Raw genomic sequence first — 17689 nt, forward strand, 5'->3', positions numbered from 1 at the left:
ACCTTTCTGTGTGGAGTTTGCATGTTCTCCCCGTGTCTGCGTGGGTTCTCTCTGAGTACTCCGGCTTCCTCCCACCATCCAAAGACATGCACTCTAATAGGTTAATTGGTTAATCTAAATTGCCCATAGAAGTGAATGTGAGTGATTGTTTGTCTCTATATGTCAGCCCTGCAATGAACTGGTGACTTGTCCAGGGTGTACCCCGCCTTCACCCCCATGTAGCTGGGATAGGCTCCAAGTGACCCTAATGAGGATAAAGCGGGTTCAGAAAATGAATGAATATGTTTTTCTCTTCTGACTCTTTGTCCACTCTATAATTACAAATTTTCTTGAAATGTTAAAGCTTCCATATTTGGAGTTTTAACCAGACTTTTTTCCTCAATACTCTGGAAATATCAGATGTTTTTATCCTCATGTGGCCTTAATACTACCACACCCAGTTAAAAAACATGACAGATGTTTTAATTGCTAAGTAAAAGGACTTTTATTTTGTTGGGTTTGATCAACCTGACTGAAACACAATTCATATTTGTCCAAGTCATTTTAAAAGATGTTACTTCCAGAAACAAGACATTTAAGATATGTGTGAAGGTCTTTAAGATGAGGAAAAGCTGTACAGAATGCCCAAAAGCCTATTTATATTACCAATTTGTGTTTTCCTCCGCTTATCAGAAAACTTTTTGTGTACATACATTTTATATTTCTGTTTTATTTTAATCTAAATGTATTTTATGTTGCAAATATGTACATATCCAAATTTTTGTCAAATTTGTAATACTTCTGTACTTTGTTTTCAGTTTAACTCTATCACTGCAACCAAGGGTTATCTCTGAGTGATTTCTCCAGTGTAAATAAAGGTTTAGACATTTCCACTCTATACTGATGCAGAAAAGACACAAACTGGTGCACTTGAATTCACCAGCGTGAATGAATGAGGTGAGCGAATGAGCTGTTGAATGTTCCACATTTCCTATGGGAGGAACCCCAGACCTCTGACTGCCCCCTTAATTTGACTCTTAGCCTCTTGTTCTACTCATGTGACAGATGTTGTCATTTTACTTTTGTCACTCATACAGATCTGAGTTCTCCCGAGTCTTAGAAATTTAGGGTCTTGAACATGTTGATCTCAAAGAAGCTCATTTTTGTGAAAGGTGAGAAACTGACAAGATTAAAAAATTAAATTCTGTGGCTTTTACAAAACTTTGTAACAACTTTCCTCCTTTTCATGACTATTCGAGACTGAAAGGATGGTTTCCCAGTTTCTCATGACCATGGAAATCTTAGTAAAAATGGACCTAAGGGTAAATAATTTATTGCCATTCTGTTACAGGAAAGTGGTAAAACATGCTTGTGATGCTTCAGAATTTATTACATGACATATATACCAAAAACTTGGACCTTATAATAAGATCACTCAGAATTAAGTGATATACTGATGACACACTCAGCTAGAGATGAAGAGGAAGCAACTAAAATCTAAGATAAGCAATGAACAAATGTTTACCTCACAATAATTATCTCATTAACTCTTTATCATATAAAAAATACAACCATGAGAAAAAAAAAAAATCAAAATCAGTCAAATCTCAATAAAATCACAATAAAACTGACCAGGTAGAACAAGACAAAGTAGCTGCTTTCAGAGACACCCGACAAATGATTCGTTGTATTTCTCAAACGGTTGTTGTCCATTCATGGAGTTCCTTGATCGCTGCACTGACCTCCGGCCGGACTTCTGCTTGAAAATGGGAGAGCGGAGGAACTGCAAATCTGTGAACTTATCTCCCCGTCGAAGTTTCCTGTTGTGATGAGAAAATAGCTGTCATCCAAAAGAACTGTTTTTGGTACAAAAATAACTGGAAAAACAATAAACAGGGAACATACGCGCTCAGCGACGGCTCCTTGTAGTCCACAACCATGGTGCACCGCCGTTTTCGGGACGGAACCGGCGTGGAGCACCGGGCATCAGAGGGCCGGGACCCACCACAGGAGAACTTTCGATAGGCTGCGGGGGACAGATTGGTCACATCACACAGACTCAAGCCACGCCCCGCTGTCCTCACACCAAGAGCACCTGTAGAAAGGTGAAGAAGGATGTGATCCAAAGCAAGAAACAGTGACAAATAAAACAAAGTGTAGTGAAAATACCACAAAAACAATGAGGTTCAAAAGCCTCCTGAGTGCAGAGGAAGAACTGTGACATCAGAGTCAGTGCTGAAGGTGGTTTCATAACCTACGTTTCTTGCATGGCTTCGCTCTCTGGGGCGTCTGGTTGAGCAGAAGAGGTGAAGGTTCACAGGTGGAATCTCCAAAATTGGACAAGACAGTGTCTATTCTCATCATCTCAGCCTCAACCAGAGGGCTGACAGAAGGCAGGCAGTCCTCATCCTGCCCCTCCCTCACGTCCACTTTGCGACACTTGACCGAATCTTCAGAACCAACACACGAAACGATCATTAAATTCACATTAACTCAGTCTTTCATCATAGAATGACATTTTACGCTGTGTTTGGGGACTGATTATGAGTGTCTGTCTGTGTGTGAGACACCAGAGCAGAAATGAAAGTCGCTACACATTTTGTTCCACTGATGGTTCCTGAACAAAACCCAAACCACTGCTTTAACAGGAACACGGCAGACTGACTGTGACCTCCTTTTGTTTTTAAGGCCAGCAAACTGATGTTTGTACCATGTCAGACTGCAGAAGACAAAGCACGTGCATTTAACTGATGACAACCTTTATGAGTGTTTGGTCATTGATCAATGTGTAAAATGTTCACATTGTAAAATGGGACTTAATGTTTTTTCTTGAACAAAACAAATCAAAAATGCAACCTGTCCACTTATTGTAATATGTTGAATATGCTTCCATGTCTAACAGTAGTGCTTTATTTTATTGGTTATTAGAATTTTTCCACACATAATGCACATTGCAAGCCTTGCAGGTGCTTTCCTTTGCTGTTGTATGAGTTGATATTGCCCATTTACTGTAGATAATTTAGATCTTGACTTTATGTAGACAGAAATAAATCCATGGTTTTGTGAATTTCTTCTTTCTTCTTTTCCAGACTAGGGCAAAGACCTTTTTAAATTCCATGATTTACCTGGGTTTTCATGTTATTTATTAGTTTTGAATGTGTGAACACAGTGAGTTGATTGTGGTATCACTGAAACTTATCCCGTTCAGGATTCACTCACCAGATGGATTTTCTTGCCCCAGTCTGGGCAGGTCTGGGCTGTTAAAGGTTAAGTTTGGAGACTGCCATTGATCAGATTGTTCCTTTTGAGGCTTTTCAGCTTCAGGGCTCAATTCCTCATCCCTAAAGACTACATACAAATACATAGTGATGGTTTAATTATTAGAATTTAAAGTCATCCCATAACAACTTGATATTCAGGTTAAAATGAATAAACACTTACCAGCGATCTCCTGTTTAGGGGGGACGTTTTCTTTCTGACTGACTCTTTTAGAGAGTCTTCCTCTGCGAGTGGTGATCACTTTGGTCCTCTCAGGTGAAGTGTGTCTTTTCTTGGTCTTCTGTGGGACATAAAGACTGTCCTCTGATTCAGAAGATGGAGACGATGAGCTGGATTCTCTCTTTTCGGAATCAGCAGGTGATACCTCCGATTGGGACGGTCCTGTCTGTGGCATCTCTTCACTGATGGGTGTGGCTGGCTGACGCTCCTCAGCTTTGGCCTTGAACGGTGTGATGTGGACCGCCTCCTCACAGTCAAAGTCAAAAGTGTCATTAAATCCCAGTGATGTGTTGAGCTTGTTGCCCTGCTGTGGAGGTGCTGCTTTGGCCCGTGTGGCTGAGCGGTCACGACTCTTGGACCGCGTTCTTGGTTTAGGATTATCCCAAGGTTTCTTTAATGGTGCACGCTCTGCTTTGCGGCCTCTATCGGGTTTCCGCTGCTGAGCTGGTTCCGGTTTGGTGCGGGGCTCTTGCTGAGGTTGTTTCTTAGAAGGTTGCTGTTGGTTGCGTTTTTTGGCTGGGATCAGTTCAGGGGTAGAGTGCTGAAACTGCTCAGCATCAACAGGATGTATTATCTCTGGTTCCACCTCCTGATGCATTTGATTCTGGTTTCTTTCATCACTGCAAATAGGACTTGCTATTAAAGTCTCCAAGGATACACCAGGATCTTCGTCTCTTACTGCCTTCTGTTCTTGCACACGCTCAGACCTCCTCTTACTCCTGCTGCTTCGATCTGTGCGACGACGCCTCACACCCACTGTAGATGGTAACATAACAAGGTTGTCACATTCGGGAGGTTCACATTTTTCTGAGGAATGAAGGTCTGTGGAGGAAAAAGAAAAAAAATTACAACAACAGTTACATGATCATTGCATGAAAGAATCATAAAAGGCTCAGTGCACGACTGTAGAACACAAATGACCAGTGATCTGTAACATCAGCTATTTACAAGCTGAGTTGAGTTTATTTGCACATTATACACAACAACATGACTCAAACTTAACAAGTTAGTGTTCTGTGCAGGAGACCCTAGCAGCTAAAAAGTCTATACTACAATATATAAATATTATCACAGTAACGGCACTTCCTGCCAATAATTCAGTGTCCATTACTTTCACAATATCTGGAATTGTTTTGATACCATTTTGTTTGTTGTGTAATTGCCTTTGTACTATTTGCTATCTAGTGAAGAGGCTTACATCTAAAAAATAAAAAGCTAACATTAATCCTCCAAACAGCAAAAACAGCTACAGAAATGATTGGGTGTATGTAACTACAGATATAAATACAGATTAACTGTATTTTTCTCCAAGGGGAAATTCATATTTCCATCAGCTCAAGAAAAAGCAAATAAAATGTTTAGTCATCAGACTAAGATGTTAGTCTGATGGCAGTGTACATTATACTATTATATAATAATATAACAGCCCCTTAGTGGACCGTTGGAAATCTAATATTTAATCCAACACATGACACCTAAAAAAACACAAATCAGCAGTTGTTCATTCTAACATTATCTCTTTACTTGCCAAAACTATTACTACATTAAAGATATGCAGCCCTGTATCACAGACATAATGCTATACTGATGTTAATTTGTGTTCTGTTGTTTGCTGGATTTAGTTGTCTCATATTGTAAGTTTGTCATCAGGTAGTAATATTAATGAACGTCTGTATCTAAAAAAACAAAACAAAAGCAAGAGTATAAATCATAAATATCACCATAAGAGGCTGTCAACTATCACAGAGAACCTGTTACCAAGGTAATAGGGCCAGCATGATTCACTCCTCCTTCGCCTAAGATGATTGTGTAACCTTTCAAATATCACTAGAGTATGAACTCCACTCTAACAACTGGTGCAACATATTGCAGAGCTTTAAATTAGAATAACAGCATGTAAGTGTTACAGCTCAAGGGAATAAAACTGTAATAAAAACTGTATAATTAGAGGACAGATCATGCATGTGTTTACCTGAACAAGCTGGTGAGGCTTCTGGTACAGTAGGGTCCCCTACATTTTGGCTCCTTCTGTAAAACAAGAGGCCACAGGTCATGATACTTATAAAGCAAGATTAAAAGATGATGTATGTGATGACTTTTGTGTATGGTGTATGAATGCGTATGAATTGTTGGTGGTGGTCTGAGGGGCCATTCGGTGCGTACTGGCAGCCATGCTTCTGTCAGCCTGCCCCAGGGCAGGAGTGGCTTCAAATGTACTTTACCACCAGAGTAAGAATGTGAGAGTGAATGAGTAATGGATCAATAATATAAAGTGCTTTGGGTGACTTGAAAAACGCTACTGAAATCCAATCCATTATTATTATTACCTCCGCCAAGTAACAGCAGAGTTTATGTTTTCATCGAGGTTTGTCTGTCTGTCTGTTAGCAAGATAACTCAAAAAGTTCTGGATGGATTTGGATGAAATTTTCAGGAAATGTTGATACTGGCACAAAGAACAAATTATTACATTTTGGTGGTGATGGGGGGAGGGGGGGGTGATCTGCCTTGGCAGAGGTCTGCACTCTCCGAGCGCTTTTCTAATTATTATTATCTTGTTTTTTTTCCAAATTTACCTTGATAAATCTTCATCATCTTGAGTCTGGGGAATCCTGTTTGTGGGTTTCTGAATAGACAGAAAAATAGTGTTATTTTATTACTATGGAACACACACCTTATCCCAGCCTTAGAAAAGCAATGTGCAAAAAAAGGGCACAATAACAGACAAGGCCTCTCCTGGCGTACCTCTGAAGCACTGTCCACCAGAGCCACCTGCTCTTTGAGCTTCCTCTTGAGCAGAATCAGGTGAAGGAATAGGGCGTGCTGCTCCCTCTTCAGCTGCAGGATCACTCCATTAGCTTGCCTCACTTTCTCCTTTTCAGCTTGCAGCGCCACAGCCAAGGCCTTGTTTTTTAGTTGGACACCCTTCAGGATGGTGTTTCTGTTGCTTGTGTCTGAGAGAAACCACAGTGATAGGTGTCATTTGCTAGTCTGGACCATAGTGTCTGGTCCATATATCACCTCTCCATGCTGTGCTTCCTGCAGATATGGATCAAGCTCGACATTTCAATGCCACAGTGTTTTGAACATAACTGATAAAAGCAGGTTCAATCATATAAGTGGGCTGATGAAGTTGGAGCCCTGTGTTCCTCACCGCTGCTTTTGTTGATCATCCTGGACCGTCCTCTGTTTCCTCTGTTTGGGGCTGAAGCACTAGCTAACCGACTGTTCCTCTTCTCCTTCATCTTCTCCTTTATGTCCTCCAGACTCTGCTGGAATGACTTCCTCTGGACCCGCTCTCTCGCCATGGCTCAGACTCTTTAATAAATATAAAACGTATGCGATAATCGAACAGTTATAAAGCATTAGATCATTATTATTAGCTAAAAACAACCAGCTAAGCTAAGGACCAACAACCGTGAGAGCAAAGCTACGTTAGTTGAGCCCACAGGCCATTTTAAACATGTCCGTTTAACGATATCAAACTTAGAAAAAGAAGTTAAACTCTACCTACCAGTGTGAAAATAACAGCCTTTTTGGTTTGCAGTTAATCGCTTCAATAAAATTCGTCGGTGACTGAATTAGAGTCTAAAGTAAAACATTACATCGCAGCTCGTCCGACACTCACAGTACGTTGATGTTCGAATTGTGAGCCGCGGTCGGTGATTGGTGGAATGACGATACGTCACTTCCTCGTGGAGAAGGTCATTGTCCGCTAGATGGCGCTGACAGAGATGATCTGAGCACAGACTGTACATCCGACTGAGAAGAGAGAGCATAAGTTACAATCTGAGAAATACAATTAGACAGGATTTTATTCTTTTTGAGAGATTCTACTGTTTTCCATTTTCAATATACTTCATCTATTAATTTGTTGTTGTCATTATTATTATTATTATTATTATTATTATTGTGGTTTGATGCATTGAATTGCATTGAATTAAACTGAAAACTGAACTGAAAAATGATCAAAGGAGAAGATCTACACTAAATTGTGAGCCACCTCAATCAGTTGTGTGTCATCACACTATTACTGTTGTAATGTTAATGACGTTGGATCTTATGGAACAACAGGGAAGAATGCTTAGCCATGATGGTAAAGATTTGTGAAGTACTCAACTAGTTTAAGTTTTTGGTTGTAAAAAAAAAAAAAAAAAGAGGGAGAGAGAGAGAGAGATGCACAAAAAACAGCCACTGTAAATCAGCCCTACCTGGTGCAACACTCTTTTTGGCTCATTTTAGATGTTATCAGGCATCATAATTTGCTAATCTATTGCAAAGATATTAGGGACTATAACAGAGGCTGGCTGATTATTATAATACATATTATTTTCACAAAATAGATTCAGGGCAGGGAGCCACTTCTTCCATATTCCATCCATTATCTGCCGCTTATCCAGGGCAGGGTCGCGGGGGCAACAGTCTAAGCAGGGATGACCAGACTTCCCTCTCCCCAGACACCTCCTCCAGCTCTTCTGGGGGGACCCCGAGGCATTCCCAGGCCAGCCGAGAGACATAGTCTCTCCAACGTGTCCTAGGTCTTCCCCGAGGTCTCCACCCGGTGGGACATGCCCAGAACACCTCCCCAAGGAGGCGTCCAGGAGGCAACTGAAACAGATGCCCGAGCCACCTCAGCTGGCCCCTCTGGATGTGGAGGAGCAGCAGCTCTACTCCAGGCTCCTCCCTGGTGACTGAGCTCCTCACCCTATCCCTAAGCGTGCGCCCAGCCACCCTACGGAGGAAACTCATTTCGACCACTTGTATCCAGGATCTTGTCCTTTCGGTCCTTTCTCCCATATTATTACACTAAAATAATGAGTCTTTCCTTAAACCCTAATCTCTACATTTCCTAACAGAGACAGCACTGTTAAGGCATTTGTTATTTGTCTACAAAGCCTGTTCCTCTGACACTCAAGAGTAGATTACAAGCTGTTGGGGAAGTACCATAGTGTAAAAACACTGAAAATCCTGCTTTCAAGTCTGTACACAAGCATTAGCATCAAAATACATTTAAGGTATAAAAACATTAAAGTGAAGAATGACCCATTTCAGAGCAGTATACAATATTTAATGTGTTCTTTTTAACGTAGTTTTTTAAATGGAATCTTTCTTTGACGTTATATTTTATATGTGGACATGCAACACACACCACCAGGATTGAACCCCTGTATTTAACCCATCACTAGCCAAACATGCAGGAACACATCACACACTGTAGATTAGGAGCCAGGAGTCAGGAGTCAGGGCCTCGGGGAGCAAATCAGAGGTTAAGGGCCTTGCAAAATGGCACATCAGCCAACAATTTCTCTGCCTGGTCCAGGGAACCAAAGTTTTCATGAGCCACTTCTCCACAGCTGCACCCAAACTGCATCTGATGGGCAGCTCTATCTATGATAATCACATCAAAATCAAAAGTAACATAAGGCACAGGAGTAAAATGTATGTTTTCCTTCAAAATCTAGAGGAATAGAGGAAAATGGAAACCCTGCTTACAGTACTTCAATAAAGGTTACTCTACACCACTGTAGATGACCACATGGCATAATAAATATATCATTATAACTTTGTGCTTCAATCGTTTTAGTCCTTCCACTTTTTTTTTATCAGTATGAGGATAAAAAAGGAAACTGGCGCTATTGTACATTTATTTGACAGGGTAAATTAGATGAATTCTCATATAGGCCCAGGCTCAGCACCTCCAAAATGACCAGTTGAGTGTCTGTAATTGAATGAATGCTACATAGAGCTCTGCTTCGTGTGGACAGAGCTGATAAGTGTCCATACTGACGCCTATTTGAATTATAGTTCCTCTTCTGTTTTTTTCCCTTTCCTTTTGTGACCCTTTCAAAATTAGATTACACAGTGGCCAAGAAAGCATCATCCACTCAATTATTAGATCAGTGCAAATGTTAATTTAAGGCTTTTGTCCTTTTGCTCTGGTGTAAGGCCTCTCATCCTGTTCCTCATTAAAGCAGAGACACACATATTCCTCCATATACACATATATTCTGCCTCCATGTTGGGCCTGCCCACCTCAGGTTTGCTCATATAAATGTTCCGCAAATATCAGGTTACACTAAATACCAACTCGTGATCTCATTTACTTTCCCAACTAGAACTCATACAGGGCCTGTCTGACTTGGCAGCACACATGTAGAAACTCACACCTTTTCCTGCATGCCGCTGCAGCTAATGCAACATCCATTTGGGCCCGTACTGCCAAAGAGGATCCAAGAAAGTGTCCATGACAGCCCTCTGACTGGCATATTGAGGCTACAGAAAGGTTTTGGTAAAGCATGGGTGTTGTCAGTGTCACCCACTGAAAACAAATGACTTCAGCAGGGTTTCTCGGCTGCAGAACAGCCCTGTGCTTTTCACACAAGAACTTCAGGTAAATCACACGCTGTTTTTGACTTATTTTTTATTTTTGTCACAAATGTGTGGTGCTTTTTGTGCTCTCAGTGGGGTTATTTGCTGTGTTGTTAACGTAAGGATATGAAACAGTCTGAGGTGGCACGAGTATATGTGCTTTCTTTATCCAAATAGAAGTACAGACACTTGTGAAATAAAGAGATCAATGTGTAAAACTGATCAAACTTGAAATGATAAAAACCCCTTTTCTCCACAGTTCCAGCTACATTTCAGTCTTTTATACCATTTTGCTCTTATTTAGTCTTTTACCATCATGTTTGTCTCATTATGTCTTTTCCATTGTTTTTGTGTTGATACTTTTTTGGTCATTTTTGTCTCATTAAGCCATTTATATTGTTTTCATCTCATTGGGTAGAAGTCAGATTGCACTAAATTAGCTATTTTATTCATATCATTTGAGAACATTTGAAAGCATTCAGTTAAAATCAACATAATGGACAAAACAAGCCTTAAATCACACCATCAGTGATAACAGGTCTGTTTTTGTTTTGTTATCGTGATAGATTTTACATTCTTTTCATCTTGTTCCATCTCTTATACTATTTTGGGCTCCTTTCATGAGTTACAATATTTTTGTTGTCTTTTCTGTTGTTTTTGTGTTATTTCATCATTTTCATCTTATGTCTTTTATGCCATTTTGGTATTAATTTCATCTTTTACATCATTTTTGTCTTATAAACACCCAGATGTAACCCAGTCACATCTTTTTCTCTTTATATTTTCTACATTGTTTTCCTCTTGTTGAGTGGAACTGTGAGTGGAACTGCATTCATTTATGTTTTTCATTCACAACATTTGTGGATGTTTTTTTCCTCGAGTTAAATCAAGAAAAAAAAAACTTAATGAACAAAATATATTCTAAATCATGACATCTGAGAGCATGATTGTGTTTTCATTGCATTGTTACATATTTTACAACCTTTTCATCATCTTTTTTATTGCTTTTTAAAATTTTTTGGGATATTTTGCAATTTCTGTTCTTTTAGTTCTAGTTACTTCTTACTATTTCAGATTGTTTCATCAGATTTCATCTTATTATGACTTTTTCTCATGTTACTTTGTCATTTTACACCATTTTCATGTTGTTTGATTTGTTGTGCATGGTATTCATTGATGGCTTCACCAACAGATTGTCTTTTCTATGTGAGAATTTTTCTATCAGTTACAGTTTCATCTTTTTTGCTTGATATCAGTTTTGAATTTAGGAAGGTGTGTAATGATGCAAAAATTATAATAATCGACGCTTTCCTTTGAATGGAAGGAGTAAAAAATTAAGATGTAATTATTAAAAAAAAGTTGTCATTAAAATTTACATTCAAATAAAGAACAAATACCTGACAGCTCTACAGGGTGTATAAAAAACAACTATACATTTTGAAAAATTACCCCCAGTTCCGCATTTGATAATTTGTGGAATTTTCTTTTATGGATGTCTGTGGGTAGGGATAGGGTAGGTAGGTAGGGTAGTGGATATTTGTCCAGATTTACAGACTCAGGTTTTCATGCATGAGTGAGCAGGGGCAAATTGTGCAATCCAAGTTAAAACTGGTTTGCGTGAAGTAGCGGTGGGATTTAAATCCCATCAAAGATCATGGGAGGGGACAATGGGCATCCATCTTGTTTTCCACAAAATTGCCAGGTTACAGCATTAACATTTTAGCCACCATGTCAATTTCATTTCTTCTCCCATGGCAGCTGTTCTTGCCTTTCAAAGTTAATTCAACTTGTTTAGGCCTGAAAATGTCACTGAGGACAGGCCAAGTAACCCTAACCCGAACTTGGCCTGTAACTATAATAATTTAAGTACAGTAATGGAGTATTTGTACTTTCCCACTTTTGGAAACGAGTTGTATTTCAAAACTAAGTGTTTTTATAGTTGAAAATCCCACCAAAACTAACATCTTTTTTTTTTTTTTGCAAACGACAACAGAACAGGTCAGAGTGTTTCTGTGTTAGGGAGTGAGCCATACAGGAGCATAATGACTCACTGTTTTAATAATAAGGTCACCTCTGTTTACCTAGAGGTGTATTATTCTTACTAAAAGCAAGTAAATGTTACAGCTGTTGCCACATGCACGGCAGGGAAATAGTGAGCTGTACAATTTGTGTGAAAGTTCTTTTTTTTTTATGAGTGTAAGTCTGTACATTAAATAGGCGAGAGAAAGGCAGAAGAGAAGAGAGTGAAACATAGAACATCTGACAGATCGACTGCCGGAGGGACAGGTTTTAGCTTCGCTTAATGGACAAATTCATCACACAGTCATTTCATGCCACCTCTGACTATCCATATGTCAGATGCCTGGAGAGAAACTTATTATCACAGGTAGAGGAAACGGACAGCATGAGATGAACGGATTAAAAAACGTAACATTGTCAGTGTTATGGCAGCGAAGGAAAATAAACTATATTAAAGATACAACACAGATTGCCTTTCGTTGTAACTATACCCGTCTCTATCCACCGATGTGATGCACAGATACCTTTATTAAAAAGTTCACATGCTCCGTCCAGTCGTATCTCTAGTTTGCCCATTTCTGTTCAGACAGTCTGACTGGCCAATGAAAAGATCATCTACTTTCTTTCCAGATGAAAAGAATTAGCTGTAATCTGTGCACTCGCCTCTACTGGGCCAAAAATACACACAGCCCCACTTTTTTAATATGGAAAATGTGTGTATGGTGCCATATCCATAATAATATATCATAATGAAATCATAACAGCGGTTGTGTAACCACCCCGAAGCAAAATCAGGGAAAGAAGTCACATAGATGGATGATATCCTGTTTTCTGGATGCTAGATTGATGGGATAACACAGTGGAATATGTTTGTGTAAAACACATAGTGTAGTACTGGACTCATTATACATATACAGTCTTTTGTCTAAAAAATGTCCACACAATGTCATCTTTAACCCACATTATGGATAAACCTCATTTTTAGAAAAGTTGGACATTTTCAAAAAGCAATAAAAACTAAAATGTGCAATTTGTTAATTGTCTTGAACATTTAATTGATGCTGAAATAAACAAAAAAGAAACATATTTTGACTTTGAGACCTACATCACATTCATCTATCTGTGTGAGGTAGAGACTTAATACTTTGGCCCAAACTTCATGAGACAATTTTTAGTCAGTACCTGTATAAAGTAGTGAAAAGAATCATAATATTAAAACCCTAGTACATAAAGGACAAAAATCACTACAAAATTGTATGATATTCGAGTCTCATACGTTGCTTGAGAAAGTGTCATGATGAATTTCGATGGGCTCAGGAGCACTTTGGAAAACTGTTGTCACTTAACAGTCTAATGCTGCATCCAGAAGTGCAACCTGAAACTGCATTACACAAAGAGGAAGAACTGTATCAATCCTGTGCACAAAGGCCACCGAGTTCCCTGGACCCGGGCTCGTCTCAGATGGACTGTAAAGTGAGCCGTTTCAGCCTATTTTCAGTGAAAACAGATGTTCAATTCTCTTCCTCAAAAAGAAAAAGACCATCCAGACTGTTATCAGTGAAAGGAGCAAAAGCAGCATCTGTGATGGTCTGGGGCTGCATCAGTGTCCACGTGGCTGATCTACATGTGAAGGGACCATCGATGTAGGACATGTGTATGTAATCAGCCCAGATACAAAAAAGTCACACAAAATATTTCATCAGACGATGTTTAACTATGATCATTGGACATATTTGCTGTGGAATTGTTTCTGGCTCAATCCCAATTCACCCCTTGGCCCTCCCCCTCACCCCTCCCTCTCCATTTTGTGTGTTCACATGAAGGGGTCTCGATTCGTCGGAGGGGAAGGGCTAAGGGGGATGGCTGTTTGGTCCTTGAAACTGAGGTTTTTCAGGACCACACAACAAATGGAGGAGTATGACAAATTTCCCATAATTCTGTTCGAATCATCTGCAAGATAGAGGTAAACACAGCCAAAAAGTGCAGCAGTATATTCTTCATTCATTCATTCATTCATTTTCTGAACCTGCTTTATCCTCACTTGGGTCACGGGGGTCACTTGGAGCCTATCCCAGCTACTTATGGGGGAAGGCAAGGTACACCCTGGACATGTCACCAGTTCATCACAGGGCTGACAGTAGAGACAAACAATCACTGTCACATTCACACCTATGGGTAATTTAGATTAACCTATCAGTGCATGTCTTTGGGAGGAAGTCGGAGTACCCGGAGAAAACCCACGCAGACATGGAGAGAGCATGCAAATTCCACACAGAAAGGTCAGAAAAGTGTCAGAATTGAACCCAGGACCTTCTTGCTGTGAGGCAAGAGTGCTATCCACTGCACCACCATGTCACCCCCTTGTACATTCTTTGTAAATAACTTAATCATTTTATGTTCATTTAATGCTGTTTCAATGAATTATAGACATTGAAACGACATTAAATGTATTATAGTTGATAGCTGTGAAAAGATGCCCAAAGCCTATGCAACGGAGACAGTTACATCTGCTGACGGCATGGAGAATTCTGTTGCAAAGTTGTCGCATCTGTTTATAGCGCCATTGATGAAAGTTGATGACGTAACAGGTCTCGAAGGGTTGTCTCATTTCATAGGGGAATATTTTGTAACTCTGTTTCAAGGGGTAGTGCCAAGTGTAAGGGCCAAGGGGGAGGGAAAGGGGAAGGGGGAGGGGTGAAAATGAGAATGTCTTGCAGTTTTTATGCAGATGTCACATCATTTATTTGTGTCCATAATTTCATTCATTTTTGGTCACAATCTTGTATTTATGATGTAGAGTTGGACCAGGGATGGTACGGTGGTACAATGGTTAGCACTATTGCCTCACAGGTCCTAGGTTCAATTCCAGCACTGACTGGTGTGGGCCTTTCTGTGTGGAGTTGGTTTGCATGTTCTCCTCATGTCTGTGTAGGTTCTTTCCAGGTGCTGCAGTTTCCTCCCCCCTCCTCTAAAGCAGGGGTGTCAAACTCCGGTCTTCGAGGTCTGGTATCCTACATGTTTTAGATGTTTCCCTCTTCCAGCACACCTGGTTCAATTAATGATCAGCTCATCATCTGCTCTGCAGAAGCCTGATAATCATGTAATGGTTTCCAGGTGTGATGGAAGAGGGAAATATCTAAAACATGCAGGATACCGGACCTCAAGGACCAGAATTTGACACCCCTGGTCTAAAGCCATCCACTTAATAGGTTAACAGGTCAATGTAAATCACCTGGTGTGAATGTGAAAGTGAATATGTGTGTACGAGGGCTGTTCAATAAGTTCATGGCCTCACCCAGAAATACTGGTTGTTATAATACAGGATGTTACATTCTTTCGTGATGGGATAGTGATGCTTGAACATCGATGGACCAAGTGCATTGCTGTAAATGGAGATTATGTTGAAAAATAAAATATAAATTATCAGTCTGTGTTGTCTGTGTTGTTCTGTTCTGGGTGAGGCCATGAACTTATTGAACGGCCCTCGTATATGTCAGCCATGTGATGAACTTGAAGAGGTTCCACTAACTCTGCAACCCTCATGATGAGAAAGCAGTTCACAAGATGGACGGACGGACGGATAAGTGCAAAGTCTTCTCCATCACATTCCAAAGATTCTCAGTGGGTTTCAGGTCTGGACTCTGTGGTCATCAGAGAAGAAACAAACTCCACTGATGTCCACACCCGGTCATTCAGTATACTCATGTAGTCAGCTGACCTCATATGGTCGAACCAAGACCTGACCAACTGAATCAACCCCAGATCAAAACACTGCCCCCACAGGCTTGTACTGCAGGCACTAAGAACGATGGGTAATCACTTCATCCACCTCTCTTCTCACCTTGATGAACCCATCACTCTGGAACAGGGTCAATCTAGACTCATCAGACCACATGACCTTTATCCATTGAAACACAGTCCAATCTAAGCTCTATCCAACTGATGGTTGTTTAAGACATGAGAAGCTACTCACTTAAATTAAATGGTTAGGATGGGTCAGCGGTGTAGTAGTTCCTGGAGAAGTGGGTATAATCTCAATTTTTGGGTTCCCTTTTTTTTTTAAGTCCAGAAAAACGCCATTTTTGAAACAGTGACAAATAAAGACTACTCTGTTTAGTTTACCCAAAAAATCCATCAGTAGTATTTGCTCACTATTATAAATTATCATGACTTGATCAGGAGTAGTTTGTAGGTATTACTGGTCACACAAGCAGCTGCATGAATGTAAATGTATTCAACATGAGGTAAACATGGGATAACGTTAGCCTTTCATAAAGTTAGCCTACTCACACAGTTGAACTATTGGCGACAAAATCTCTTCTCTAAATGTGCAGTCATATGATCAGTAGTTTAAAACAGTGACTCATTCTGAAACCACCTTAAAACTTACCTCAGAATTATGTATTCCATGAAAGTGGGTTCTCTTGATATGTGCCACTCATTTCAAAGACGTTTATTCTGGCTTTCTTCTTCGCATTTCCAATAATCACGCATCTTTCAAAGAGACGTGCAGTGACCTGTCAATCAACTGGGGTGGCACTGGCACCTGAGGTGTCCAATCAGGTTCCAGAGGTGGCCAGCGCTAGTTAGCAATAGTTTCCTCAGCATGCCCCACCCTACTCTACCTCTGATTGGCTCATCAGTCCTCATGTCTAAAGTTAACCAATCTAATCAGTGAAGGCACAGAGTACTAGCCAATTAGATGCAGAGTAGGGCGGGTCATGGCTTCACAATCCTGGAGGTAAAAATGGGCAATTTGGCTCAGATACTAATGACTGGTGTGCATCAGATACTAATGACTGATTTAGAAGTGGGTCTACCCAATGCTGACTGAAAAATAAGTAAGTATACCCTCGTATACCCTGGACTACACCACTGGGATGTGTACACAAAAGTGTGACGTCAGCCTATATAAATAAAAATGACTGCTTTTTTCTTGTATGTTGTATGTTTCATTGAATATGACACATCTAACCACTGCATTTCACCATATATAATAATGAGGGAAAATAAGTGACCTGTGTTCTTATCATTGTTGTAAATCCTAAAAAATACCATACTCCAACTTTCTCAGTAGGACTCTGGCAGTGTTATTTTCTTTATTTCTTTTTTTTTTACTGTTTCTTTTCTTAACTATGGATGTAGGGAAGCTGGTTTCTGGCTGCTTTATGAACAAACCAAGCTGGATGAGTGGCCCTTTACCAATGGTCTCACTTTGAACCCAGATGACAGAAACATTGAGCTCCAGACACACAATCGGCTCTCTGTGGGATGCAGCTTGGTCATTATGCCTTACGGCCTGCTCTTGAAAAACCCTGCTGAGCCATTTACTTCACAGCCGACATCCGTTCTGTTTACTGATCTTTTGCTCAAAGCCATACCGCTGCACTTCCACTGTGCCAGCCACATAGTATACGGACAAGTTGAATGTGTGCAGCAGCAAAAACAGTGGCTACACAGGATGAAAGTGGAATTAACATCTGCGTCTGAACTTTCAACTCCTGCTTCCAGCGTGGATGTTGTGTATGCTGTCGCTCCTTTCTGCCCACCTACCTTTTGTCTAGAGCTCGAGAAACACAGGTTCACGCAGAGCTGCTTGCACATGTGTTGTTTTGTGGGAGTGCAGAAACCTTCAGTCGCACCCAGACCATGTTTAAGGTGCAGAGGTTGCTGTTTAGCATATGGTCAAACACAACAGGATCCTGCATGCGTCAGTCATAAAAGGGGGCACTATCAGGTCATGTTAAAGCCTGGTCCTTTAGAATAAAACAGGAACAAATGCAAACTGTGTTAACTGGCTTGTCACATGAAAAAACACTCTTTGCT

At 40.3% G+C, this 17689-nt stretch overlaps 1 protein-coding gene across 1 annotated transcript; it reads right to left on the reverse strand.

Moving 5' to 3' along the window:
* Nucleotides 1-301: 301 nt before the first annotated feature.
* Nucleotides 302-7115, reverse strand: sgo1 (shugoshin 1). Its single transcript, XM_030146719.1, has 10 exons — nt 6990-7115; nt 6630-6793; nt 6221-6429; nt 6052-6101; nt 5450-5505; nt 3421-4299; nt 3199-3327; nt 2238-2429; nt 1885-2074; nt 302-1799 (listed from the first exon to the last, which is right to left on the reverse strand). The coding sequence occupies exons 2-10, from the start codon at nt 6781-6783 to the stop codon at nt 1640-1642; spliced, it is 2019 nt and encodes a 672-aa protein (XP_030002579.1). The 5' UTR covers nt 6784-6793; nt 6990-7115; the 3' UTR covers nt 302-1639.
* Nucleotides 7116-17689: the final 10574 nt, after the last annotated feature.

Source organism: Sphaeramia orbicularis, chromosome 11 (genome assembly GCF_902148855.1).
Source record: "Sphaeramia orbicularis chromosome 11, fSphaOr1.1, whole genome shotgun sequence".
NCBI lineage: Eukaryota > Metazoa > Chordata > Actinopteri > Kurtiformes > Apogonidae > Sphaeramia > Sphaeramia orbicularis.

Bases quoted from the DNA above. Each gene is read 5' to 3' on its own strand.
- sgo1 (XM_030146719.1), bottom strand. From the start codon at position 6,783: ATGGCGAGAGAGCGGGTCCAGAGGAAGTCATTCCAGCAGAGTCTGGAG. The intron at 3,328-3,420 runs GTAAGTGTTTAT...ATTTGTATGTAG, and splicing joins CCCTAAACAGGAGATCGCTG to TCTTTAGGGATGAGGAATTG. The intron at 2,430-3,198 runs GTGAGTGAATCC...TTGGTTCTGAAG, and splicing joins GGGGCAAGAAAATCCATCTG to ATTCGGTCAAGTGTCGCAAA.